This window comes from Magnolia sinica, chromosome 4 (genome assembly GCF_029962835.1).
Source record: "Magnolia sinica isolate HGM2019 chromosome 4, MsV1, whole genome shotgun sequence".
NCBI classification, from domain to species: Eukaryota; Viridiplantae; Streptophyta; class Magnoliopsida; order Magnoliales; family Magnoliaceae; genus Magnolia; species Magnolia sinica.
In genome coordinates, this window is record NC_080576.1 from 9,850,847 (window position 1) to 9,864,228 (window position 13,382).

At 40.0% G+C, this 13,382-nt stretch overlaps 1 protein-coding gene across 1 annotated transcript; it reads left to right on the forward strand.

Annotated features, from left to right (window-relative positions):
* Window positions 1–2,617: 2,617 nt before the first annotated feature.
* Window positions 2,618–12,415, forward strand: LOC131242390 (purine permease 1-like). The gene is made up of 2 exons (XM_058240983.1): window positions 2,618–3,437; window positions 11,826–12,415. Exons 1-2 carry the CDS (start codon window positions 2,670–2,672, stop codon window positions 12,180–12,182), a joined length of 1,125 nt encoding a protein of 374 aa, XP_058096966.1. The 5' UTR covers window positions 2,618–2,669; the 3' UTR covers window positions 12,183–12,415.
* The last annotated feature ends 967 nt before the right edge of the window (window positions 12,416–13,382 follow it).

Sequence of the window (13,382 nt, forward strand, 5' to 3'; positions counted from 1 at the left end):
TTAATCTTGAAATTGAAATAGGGAATGGTTGATGAATTAAATTGGAGGCTTGTACATTGTTGTTTGTTTACTTGTATTAGAATATAATGCAGTAGTGTAGGATTTATTTATTTTTTCGCCAATACTTAATTTCTCTCCGAAAATGGATGATCCTTAGGTATCGCTTTAGTAGACAATGTTACAGAGGTTTGCCCATGCAACAATCCATGTGAAGATTGGCACAAGCCACAAACTGGCACATGTCTGTGCAATGAGGGCACCCGTCAATTGGGGCACCATACAAGTGGGCCACACTCTATGCAATATGCATTGGGGCCTGAAGCTTAATTTGCACACTGCGGTTATCAGGTACTGCATTCATGTATGTTGAATATACATCAATGGACAATCCTTATTGATGACACATGATGCAGGGATGGACGTGATGAGGTTGATCACCGTATTCCGTATTCTCCGAGGAATAACTACTCCAAATCCATCTCTAAATTCCTTGTAGAGTTTCATCGAATCCACGGGAGATAAAATAGAAATAATTTCTAAGAAATTAGAAAATAAGCTGATTGATTATAAAAGTGAAATTACAACCATTTAAATAATGAGATCAAACCTTAGGATAGAGTTCTAGACTCAAGCACCCTAAAAATCATGACGTATACTGCTACAAACTTATTATTCATAGACTGTCACCATTCCTACTAGACTTCATGGTCTTCGGCCAAAAATAGTAAGCGTCCAATTTGACCTAATTATGTTATTCTCCTAATTTTTTTATGACCTTTACATGTTGGGTAGGATTCCTACAACTCAAAGGACCAAAAATTACGATCAAACTAAAATATATTATTTATAGTTAAAATGAAAATAAAAAGAACTTTTAATCGTTGATTTGATGGAATCTTGCAAATCTGGCGTGGGGAACCTGACATAGCAGGGTTGGTTGGCTAAAGAAGCTTCTCCAACTGATGAATGGTCTGTTTTTCCACCTTATGTGATTTTCATTATGCATCCCACATATTGCACAGCTTAGATGTTCTGCACAAGTGATTCATTCGTAGGAAAGGAAAGGGTATGTGGAAGTTCATATGTAATGTTGTACGAACATTGCATGTGCTCAGTTCAAGAATCCGGATCTCATACTTGTCACAAACTGAAATTTTGTTTTCATGCATTTTGATTGGTCCATGTCATCAACAACAATGTCAGCATTGCTGCATTTATTGCAGTTTATGATGTAGTCCAGTCACATTGCAATAAATAGAAATTGCTTATTTGTTACAAACATAAGATCTAGATTCTCAGTTCAAATACTTAAATAAAATTACCATTGATCTTTCAGGATGCAGATTGTATGGTGAGTCCAGTGCCACATAGCTCCGTGGTGTTGCACTACGGGGAATTTAATTGAGCCAAGTGCAACTATCATGTGACCAAATCAAATCCCACTGCGTGATGTTCAGATCACCATACAATGTGGGCCCTTTGATTTGAACTATGGAATGGGAAGAACCAGATTGCACAGAGACGAACCCCACCATGATGTGTTTTATACATAAATTTTGCCCGCTCATAGTAGGGCATGAATTGAAAATTGCAGTCGTATGATAGGTTCAGGTGGAACACAATACAAAAATAAAGTGGGAATAATGCCCTGCACCATATATTGAAACCTTCTCGACGAACATGGATTTTGGATCAAGTTTATATATTTGTTTTCCATCCACCCAAATTTATATGACCTCATCAATAAGTTAGATAGCAAATAAACATCATTGGATATAATTATCCCTGCTGTTTCCTATAGTGTGCTCCATTTAAGCTTTGGATATGCTTCTATCGCAAACGATAGCAGACCAGGGAGGGTCCCCACACAGTCCACTTCTGAAAATGGGAGGTGTTAAAGAAGAATTTAGATTCTCTGCTTGCCACAAACAGGTTTTTCCTGTTTTCCAGTATTGTGATTGGTCCACATCATTAATGGACGTTGTCAAGACTGCTGCATTGAATGCAATATGTGATGATGTGGCCCAATCACAATGCAACAAACATATTTTTACTTTTTCTTACAATTAAAGGATGCATATTCATTAAAGAAATGTGAAAATTGAAGAGCCAATTAATACTCCATGGTATGAGGCATGATGGGCATGCACTCATAAATTCTCTCCAATATACATTAAGTCAAATTAAACTGACCAATTGTGTAACCAGCGGTTGTTAAGTTAACGATCCTATAATTGTATTAGTTAAACGAATCTTAGAAATTCATGGATATCTATTTGTTGAAATAAGACTATTGGATAATTTTCATTTTTAACCATTCAATAAATGTCCACCAATCCATCAGTCAGATAATCAAATAATCTTATTTTTTAGTTCATAATACATCTAAATTGGAACCCATAATTTAGACAGTTTGAATTGAATAGTATGCTACGTACGTATGCAGCATCCAATTAATTTTGTAGCGCCTGTGTATCGTCCACTACACTCTGCCAGAGTATTAAATTTTTTTTTTTTAATCATGGAAGAAAGAAGCCCACGTTCGTGAACAAAAATATGTAAAGAAAACGCTAGTGGGCCCAACATGATGACATATGAGAAGCTATAATAAAATCCATTTAGTGCTTGATCCACTGAGAAAAGGCCCCAAAAAGGAAGAGCTACCAATCATGTCTTCCATGAACGTTGAGACCATCGAAGGCACCGGAAATGAGAGATCGAACGGCGGTGATCAGCCCTCTCCCACGGGCAGAAGAGGCGTCAAGTGGGGCCTGCTGCTGATATGCATCACGTTCATGGGCATTGGCACGATTGGCGGCCCACTGCTGCAACGGCTATATTTCCTGCATGGTGGGAACCGGAAATGGCTATCGAGCTGCCTGCAGACGATCGGCTTCCCTATCATGTTCCTCCCTCTACTGGTCCTCTATTCGAAAAACCTCAGGCTGGGGAAATCCAAGCCATTCATCATCAAGTCCAAGCTCTTCATGGCTGGTGCCTTCTTAGGCCTCTTCCTAGGCTTCGACAACTATATGTACTCGGTCGGTCTAGCTTATATTCCCGTCTCGACATCATCTCTCCTCTTCTCAACGCAGCTCGCGTTCACAGCCATCTTCGCATTCCTCATTGTTAAGCAGAAATTCACATACTATTCTAATAACTCTGTAGTGCTGATGACTCTCGGTGCAATCATGCTCGCTCTCCACACGAGCAGCGACCGACCTCCGGGGGTCACCAACACCCACTACTTCCTGGGCTTTTTCTTCACATTGGGCGGGGCGGCACTGTTGGGACTCATCTTGCCTAGCATTGAGTTTTGTTACATGAAAGCGGGCCAGGCCGTCACATACACGGTGGTGATGCAATTTCAGGTGGTGTTTACAGTTTCTGCAACTATATTTTGCATCGTCGGGATGGTGATCAACAACGATTTTCATGTAATTTCTTCTATTTTATTAAGGGGTTATCCATATGTAAATAGCTGGAAAAGATTCACACGAGTTTTCTACACTGTCCACGCATTTCAAATAGAGTGTCAGTGGCCCACTTATTCAGTGGGCGAGTCAGGTTTTTGTATAAGATGCCTGACGAGCGGTTTGGATTATTGCACTTACTGCCACGCTGCCACATGCAGTGGTGTATAGATTACTAAACCTCATCTTTTAAACATGAATTCTTTCCATTTTCAATATTTTCAGTTTTAATACACTGATATATATTTTTTTATATATAAATACACCTTTTTCTACTTTTGGTTGTCGAATTGTAGAAAAGTACTATACTACTCTAATACATAATCAGAAAGAAAAGGGTGTATGTTTCAAAAAGAGAGGTGTAAGTATGGATTTTTTTAATACTTTTATGCTCTCTTATTCTATTAAAAGTGTTGTTTTTGTCAACTTGTCATTGTCGATGGTTAAACAACCAATTCCTAACTCCATTTTTAATAAGAGGTCTCCAACTGTTTGGATTGCAATTAATGGTCCACACAGCTAATAAATTTCAACCTACCATGGTACCATGACATCCAACCCTTCCAAGTGGACTACGTCATGGAAAATAATATTTAGCCATTGATAAATAATAAAATATAAGTGTAGTCCACCTGAACAGATTTACACCCCATTTTTTCATACATGCACCCATCCTTTCTCATTTTCTACATTTGCAAAGGAATCATGTTGCGAAAAATAGGAAAGGAAGAAAGAGGGGCACATGTGAAAAAAAGAGGTGGGTGTAAAAAATCAGTTTCCTGTGTGTAAATGTAAATCCTTGCTTACACCACTAAGTACTTCTGCTTTGTTTGAAAAGTGAGAACTGATTAATACATTGAATGAAGAATTTTGTAGCATTTTCTCTCGGCCATTCATTTATCATCTTAGCATGTACTCAACCTACCATCTTTTAGCAGTGACTTTTGTGACACAAGGCATGTAGAGGTAGCGGCTCCAGTTCCAAACACGTGTTGCTTGTTTCAACGTATGAGGCGAGTGCACCTTCAGGGGGTGCGGATTGCGTCCTGCCCCAGCATGGATGGATTTGATCCAGGCAGGTGCTCTGTGGGTCCATCGTGATGTATGTGTTTCATCCACACCGTCCATCCTTTTTGACAGATTATTTTATATTAATAGCCCAAAAAGGAGACATATTCAATGATGAATTGGAACACACCACAGGAAGCAATGGTACTACGACATTCATTGTTGAAACCTTCCTAAGGTTCATCATGATGTTTATTTTTCATCCAATTTGTTCATAAGCTTACGTAGATCTGGATTAAGCCAAAACGTGAATATCAGCTTGATCTTAAACTTTTGTGGTAAACAAGTTTTCAACAATAGGGGCTCAATCCCTACTGTTTCTTGCGTGACGTGCACTTGAGACTTGAATCTTATACAGTATTAGTCTTATGCCCTAAAATAATCTATCAGAGTGGATAAAATACATACAGCAGCGTGAGCCCCACAGAGTCCCTCTGTTGGCCAATTCCGTGGAGAAAATGGCACGATGCAATCAGTTTCCACTTTAAAAGCAGGGCCGTCATTGGGCCGGGCTCGGGCCTAAAATTTAGAATTTTAAATAGGACCATATTGACGGCCAGCCTGAAATAGTTTAAAATCCAGGCCGAGACCCATTCACAGCCCTATTTAAGAGACAGCCGGCGATCCACTACAGTCGTGCAAATCCTCCAAAAAAACAAATAAGGAAAACAAATAAGGAGATTTGAAATACATGGATTTCACAATTGCATGGTGACAAAACTCTAAAAGTTACCAAGATGTATGTGTTTCACTCCTGTCATTTATTTGTGTTTTCAGCTCATTTCAAAACATGAACCCAAAAATAGCTTGAGCCCAAAATTAAAACAGATTTAAAGCTCGAGTGGACCATACCATGGTACACAATGGGGATTGAATACCTATCATTAAAATCGTCATCTGAGCCATAGAAATTTTAGATCAAGTTAGATATTTTTGTTTTCCCTTCATAGAGGTCTACCGAACCCTATGAACACATTGGATGACAAATAAACATCATAGTAGGCTTAGTAAGGTTTCAACTATGGTATCATTATCTCCATTGTTTTCTGTGGTATTGTCTACTTAAGCTTTAGATCTGCTTTATTTTTTATTCATGTTATAAAACGATGAGCTGGCAAAATAGATGGACGGCAAACAAATACATCATAGTGGGCCCTATAGAGTTTGGTCACCGAGAACATGCCATAAAAGTAGATGGTCTTTTTTTCCTTTTCTTTTATAATTTTTCCTTTTTAATCTCGTCCAGAAACGGGCTTGTGAAATGTGAGTTGGCTTTTTGAAGAACGTTCCACTTCACTCCAAATAAATGTCTTGCTTCGCTGCCGCTCAAGCGGGCCTTTTATTTCACGAGGAATCTTGGAATGGCCGTTGCATAAAATTTTCTGTGGTGATCGAACCACTGCTCTAGTGGGCCGCCACGTGGATATCATATGCCAAAAAATGAAGGATAGTGGCTAGCTGCAGCTATCTGACAAGTCACCTGTCAAAGGGATGGTTATATCAGTGGTCCACGTTTAACCCTTGAAATTCATAGCAATTGGATGGTCAGATGAGTTCGATCGCTGAGGCTTTTGGCCTATAGCCCATTTACATGGTGGCCCACCAGATCAACAGTACTAATGACCACATGCCTGCAGCTTGCACCTTGATGAGGTAACTGCATACAACTCACCACATATATGTAGAACGGCGTGTTTCGATAGATAGAACGAAGGACACGAACGAAAGCTCCTATGCGGTGTCCTGTTCTCACGTCTGATTGCACACGTATCATAATTCAAGCCATTCATCAGGTTGGCTACACTGAAACCAACGATTTTGCAATTTGACGTGAATCCAAACCGTCAATCGTGGGTTCTTGTGCATGGGAAAAAATCAGACGTACCACATTGACCATAATCATCTGATTTCACCAATTTAATCTGAATCATCTTACCATTTTCTTTTTTAACCATCCATTTCATGACCAACAATTGGACAGTTGGGGTCATCTTATCGGCATGATTTTTCTCCATCCACGTGGGCCTCCACCATTTCGCTTGTTTGGATTGATGCAAAGGAGCTGGGCACATACAATGTTCAAATCACCACCATTTAACACCTAGTTCAAACTATTAAGAGATTACGCTGTATATCTATCGTATATTTTGATAATCGACCGTTGATCGTCACATCCTTTGAGAATGACTTCTTTGAACTATTTTAGAGATCGAATTATACAGTTACCTTAAATGAAGGGACAGGATCAATGATTAATTATCTCAATCTACCATCAAACCTGAAATTTCCCAGAGTTCTAGCTTTCTCATCACAGCTTGTTCTTTAAGTAGATAACATGGAAACTGTTGAAACGTCCAAACCAAATGGACGGTTCAGATGCTACAGTTTTCATGGCATTTGAAACAGCCACACGTTATGGGTTTTCATGGCATTTGAAACAGCCACACGTTATGGTTACTGTGGCTGGTGGATTTCCAAACGTTTGAAACTGATGGATTAAATGTAGTTAATGGTATAGAATGAGGGCATATTAGGTATTTCACATTAGGTGCAAAAGCCTATAAAAGGCACATTGTGTAGCCGATTACAGTAAGTGTGTGCAGCAACAGTGCAGCAAGTGAAAAGCAAGAAAAAAATAATTAAATAAAAAAAAGGTTTTTATTTTTATAGCTTTGTGGTGTGTATGGTTCCAAGGCTTTGTAAAGCCAACAAGCTGGTATCAGAGCGAGACGATCCTATGGGACCAGGTATCATTTGAAGGCTTAGATCGTGTGATCAAGGTGTTGCCACTTCTACACCAAGAAAAAGGCATTGTTGATCCGTAGTGTGAAAAAGTGATGGCGTCCATCCAGCCGCAGATTCCAAAGTTATCTAAGGATAACTATGAAAACTGGTGCATCCAGATGAAGGCTTTGTTCGGATCCCAAGATCTATGGGATATCGTCAGTGATAGGTATGTAGAACCCACAACGGAAGAAGAAGCTCTCTACACCGTTGATCAAAGGGCAGTCCTCAAAGATCAAAGAAAGAAGGACAAGAAGGCTCTATTTCTTGTCTATCAAGGGTTGGATGAGTCCATCTTTGAACGGATCGCTAAAGCGACAACATGCTAGCAAGCATGGGAGATTCTTAGCACAATCTTCAAAGGAGTTGATCATGTGAAGAAGGTTCGTCTCCAAACTTTTAGAGCCGAATTCGAGACCTCACACATGAAGGAAGGTGAGACCATTTCTGATTTTTTTTCAAGGTTACTTGTATTGTTAACAACTTGAAAAGAAATGGTGAAAAGATCAAATACGTACGGGTTGTTGAAAAAGTACTTCGATCTCTCACAACCAAATTTGAGCATGTGGTTGTTGCTATAGAAGAATCAAAGGACTTGGAAAATCTGTCCATTGAAGAACTGATGGGCTCATTGCAAGTACATGAGCAACGAATGCAAAAGAACGCGGGTTCAGTGCTTGAACATGCCTTAGAGTCTAAGTTGACTCTAAAAAATGATCCTACACAACGAGGGGGCCTTGGCACTAGCAATCGTGCAAGAGGCAGAGGGCATGGATATTATCCAAGCCAATCACAAAATCACCAAAAGATTACCAATTTCCGTGGAAGAGAAAATGGTAGAGGACGATCCATGCGTGGATGTGGAAATACAAAAAATATTCAATGTTACAATTGCAACAAGTTCGGTCATTATGCTTCAGACTGCTGGAGAAAACCAGTGGATCAAGATGAGCATTCTAATTATGCAAAAGCATCAAATCATGAAAAAGAAGACTCCATACTTCTTCTTGCACAAGAAGAAGCATGTGATCAACATGACGTGTGGTATCTCGACTCTGGTGCGAGTAACCACATGTGTGGAAAGAAGGAATTGTTCGTGGAACTGGCGGAAAATGATCGTGGCAATGTGAGTCTAGGAGACTCATCAAAAGTTCCTGTGAAAGGTAAAGAAAAAGTTAAAATCTATCAGAAGAATGGTGTGGTAAATTTTATCTCCAATGTGTATTACATACCAAATATGAAAAGTAATATCCTCAGTATAGGCCAACTCCTTGAGAAGGGGTATGTCATACACATGGAAAACAATTCTCTCTCTATAAGAGATGCACACGGGAGACTTGTGGCTCAAGTCCATATGGCAAAGACTCGCATGTTTCCGCTCCATATTAACACAAAGGCTGAGAAGTGTCTCTATGGACTCGTGAAGAATGATTCATGGAGATGGCATCTTCGCTTTGGGCATCTCTATTTCAGTGGCCTTAAACTCTTATCCTCATCAAGTATGGTGCATGGCTTGCCGGCTATTGAAGCTCCAGAACATGTGTGTGAGGCGTGCACACTCGGCAAGCAACAAAGGAACTCCTTTTCGAGTGGAGTATCCCAAAGAGCAAGAGAACCATTGCAGTTGGTTCACACTGACATCTGTGGACCATTGGAGCTAATCTCTCTTGGAGGTAATAAATACTTTATTACCTTCATTGACGATTTCAGTAGAAAATTGTGAGTGTATGTAATCAAAGAAAAGTCTGCTGCTTTTACTATTTTTAAAAATTTTAAGGCCCTTGTTGAAAAAGAAAGTGGTCTTAAAATCAAAACCTTTAGATCTGACAGAGGTAGAGAGTACACCTCAAATGCCTTTCGAGAGTATTGCAGGGATCAAGGAATCAAGCAACAGCACACTGCAGCCTACACGTCACAGCAGAATGGCATTGCGGAACGAAAGAACCGCACCATCCTCGACATGACAAGAACTATGCTCAAAGAGAAAGGCATGTCAAAAAGCTTCTGAGCAGAGGCAGTTGCATGTACTGCCTACTTGCTCAATCGGTGTCCAACCAAGAGTGTAAGAAACATGACACCACAGGAGGCATGGAGTGGCTACAAACCGAGCGTGGCGCACCTAAGGATCTTTGGGTGTGTCGCCTATGCTCAAGTTCCAGAAGCGATAAGGAAAAAGCTTGATGATCGTGGCGAGAAGTGCATCTTCATCGACTACAGTGAAGTATCGAAGGCGTACAAGCTCTACAACCCACTAACCAATAAAGTGGTGGTGAGTAGAGATGTAGTATTCTGTGAGGAAGATGCCTGGAAATGGAACGAGGAAGATTCAGCCTAAGAAAATCATGTCACAGTTGAAGAACATGAAGAAGAGAAGCATGATAACCAGGAGCAGACACCTGCAACACCCTCTTCCGCCGAAACGTCTGCACGCAGAAGTCCAGCGATACGTTCCATCTCCTCTAGAAGTATTCCATCAAATCAAAATTCAGCCAGCACGTCATCATCCAGTTCTTCTTCACCCTTGACTCCTATCAAAATGAGAAGCCTAAACGATATCTACGCCGAAACTGAGGAAGTAAATTTGTTTTGCTTGTATGTGGACCACGAGCCTCTTACATTTGAGGAGGCCGTAGAAGAAGAATGCTGGAGGATGGCTATGGAAGAGGAGATCCAAGCCATTGAGAAGAACAATACATGGGATCTGACTTTACTTCCTCAAGGCCAAAGAACTATTGGCGTCAAATGGGTGTACAAGATCAAGCGAAATATTGATGGTGAAATAAATCGTTACAAGGCAAGGCTCGTAGCAAAGGCTTACAAACAGAAATACGGGGTGGATTATGAAGAAGTCTTCGCTCCTGTTGCTCGCCTTGACACTTTAAGGATGATTATCTCCCTTGCAGCCCATCATAGTTGGATGATCTACCAACTAGATGTGAAATCTGCATTCCTGAATGGAATTCTGGAAGAAGAGGTCTATGTTGACCAACCTGAAGGTTTTGTTATTCAAGGGGAGGAACAAAAAGTGTATCGACTGAAGAAAGCCCTTTATGGGTTGAAGCAGGCTCCTCGTGCCTAGAATGCACGCATCGACAACTATCTTCAAGAGAACGGCTTCACCCAATGTCCATATGAGCATGCAGTCTACATCAAAAAAAAATGCTCATGGCGACATCCTCATAGCATGCCTATATGTTGATGATCTGCTGTTCACAGGAAACAGTTAGGCGATGTTTGAATAATTCAAGCATGCTATGTTCAATGAATTCGAGATGACTGATGGTGGATTGATGTCCTTCTTCTTGAGCATCGAAGTAAAACAACAAGTCGGCGACATTTATATATTACAGAAAAAATATGCCAAGGAGTTGCTTAAAAAGTTCAAGATGGCAGACTGTAATACCGTGAACACGCCTGTAGCAACAGGCCTGAAGCTAACAAAAGAAGGAGAAGGAAGAAGCGTGGACTTGATTCTATTTAAGAGTTTGATTGGAAGCCTAAGATATCTCACAATCACAAGGCTAGATATCATCTACAGTGTTGGACTTCTAAGCAGGTACATGGAAGCGCCAAAAGAATCACACTGGCTAGCTACAAAAAGAATCCTCAGGTACGTCAAAGGAACAATGGAATTTGGTCTTTTCTATCCATACGAAGATGCAGCAATACTGTATGGATACTCAGACAGTGATTGGGGAGGTGACCAAGATGAAAGGAAAAGCACCACGGGATATGTTTTCTATCTTGGATCGACTGCTTTCACATAGAACTCAAAGAAGCAAAGTGTTGTTGCTTTGTCCACATGTGAAGCAGAGTACGTGACAGCATCGTCAATAGTTTGTGAAGAAATATGGTTGAAGAACATGCTAAAAGAGCTGAAACATCCACAGGAGGAATCCACCATTATATATGTGGATAACAAGTCGGCAATCGAACTTGTCAAAAATCCGGTGCAGCATAGAAGGAGCAAGCACATTGATACTAGATATCACTTCTTAAGAGATCAAGTAAAGTAGAAAATGGTGAAATTGAAGTACTGTTACACCACTGAACAGGTCGCGGACATATTCACCAAGGCATTACCAACTGATACTCAAACGACTAAGATCAATGCTTGGAATGAAGCCTGTTTTGGTTTAAAGGGGAGTGTTGAAACGTCCAAACCAAATGGACGGTTCAGATGCTACAGTTTTCATGGCATTTGAAACAGCCACACGTTATGGTTATTGTGGCTGGTGGATTTCCAAACGTTTGAAACTGATGGATTAAATGTAGTTAATGGTATAGAATGAGGGCATATTAGGTATTTCACATTAGGTGCAAAAGCCTATAAAAGGCACATTGTGTAGCCGATTACAGTAAGTGTGTGCAGCAACAGTGCAGCAAGTGAAAAGCAAGAAAAAAATAATTAAATAAAAAAAAGGTTTTTATTTTTATAGCTTTGTGGTGTGTACGGTTCCAAGGCTTTGTAAAGCCAACAGAAACATGGTGAAAATGCAGGCTATTTCAAGAGAGGGAAGGGATTATGGACTTGGGGAGGTGAAGTATTATGTGGTGCTGGTCTCAAGTACTATAGTATGGCAGTTCTCGTTCATAGGAACCCTAGGCGTTGTCTATTGCAGCTCATCGCTCTTCGCTGGCATTGTAAGTGCCGTCCTACTACCGTTTATGCAGGTCGCAGCGGTTATAGCCTTCAAGGAGAAGTTTACAGGAGAGAAAGGCATGTCCTTAGCCCTATGCCTATGGGGTTTCACCTCTTACTTTGTTGGAGAGTATAAGAGATCCAAGAAGATGGCTCCCTTTCCTATAACGGAACCGAACCAGCCGTCAACCATGGCTACGTCTGATGTGATTTGAAGAATGAAAATTTAGATAGATTAGTTTAGCATTCTTCTGCTCTGAAAAGAGAATAGATGTGATTTGAAGAATGAAAATTTGGATAGATTAGTTTAGCATTCTTCTGCTCTGAAAAGAGAATAGATGTGATTTGAAGAATGAAAATGTAACACTAGGCCATTACAGCACCGGGTTAGTCCATGTTGATGTTTGTATGATTACATAAATCTTATATTCATCTTCTATTTTTCTCTCTTTTTAATCTTGAAATTGAAATAGGGAATGGTTGATGAAATTGGTGGCTTCGTACATTGGTGTTTGTTTACTTGTTTTAGAATATAAAGTGGTAGAAGTGTGGGATTTTTAATTTTTGTTCGCTTCCTTATGTATCTCTTTAGTGGAGAATGTTACAGAGATTTGCACATGCAACAATCCATGTGAAGACTGGCACAAGCCACATTCTGGCACATCTGTGCAATGAGGGCACCATACAAGTGGGCCACACTCTATGCAATATGCGTTGGGGCCTGAAGTTAATTTGAAGAGTGCAGTTATCAGGTGCTACATTCATGTATGTTGAATATACATCAATGAACAATCCTTATCAACCGTCTATTTTTTCTATACACGTGCAGCCCACCTTATTATTGGATTGCCTGATTTCTGGGCCACAGCTCACATACACAAAATTCAACTCGATTTGAAATCCAGTCGAGTTGAGTCGACTCAACAACTCAGAACAAGCTTCTGAGTTTTTCAATAATATTTAATATTTAAAAAAGTGCGAACATTATATCAATAATGTCAAGTAGTACTGCCAAGTAGAAGTTTGGACCCATTCCCAATCAGATCTGCTTTTGGTCAGGCGATCCAATTTTATTTTATTTTTTTCATTTTTAAAAAAAATGTTATGAGCAATCCAGGTCTCACACACTGCCACATGGCTGATGCACGAATCCCAACACACATTTCAAATGGCATTTAAAACTACCACTTCGAAATGCTTGTTGGAGACTAATAATCTCTGACCGCCATCCATGGACGGTTAGGATTGGTGCACACCAACTTCTAAGTGTGCTCTACGTACATGAAATCATCTATATGTTTTTTTTTTTTTTTTTTTTTTTTAAGTATTCTTACGTACGAGGACACTGGTCACAGCTCCCCAATCAAACCACTACTCTTTCCATTTGAGTACACCAAAGATACAATACATACTTT

Bases quoted from the DNA above. Each gene is read 5' to 3' on its own strand.
- LOC131242390 (XM_058240983.1), top strand. From the start codon at position 2,670: ATGTCTTCCATGAACGTTGAGACCATCGAAGGCACCGGAAATGAGAGA. The intron at 3,438-11,825 runs GTAATTTCTTCT...GTGAAAATGCAG, and splicing joins TGATCAACAACGATTTTCAT to GCTATTTCAAGAGAGGGAAG.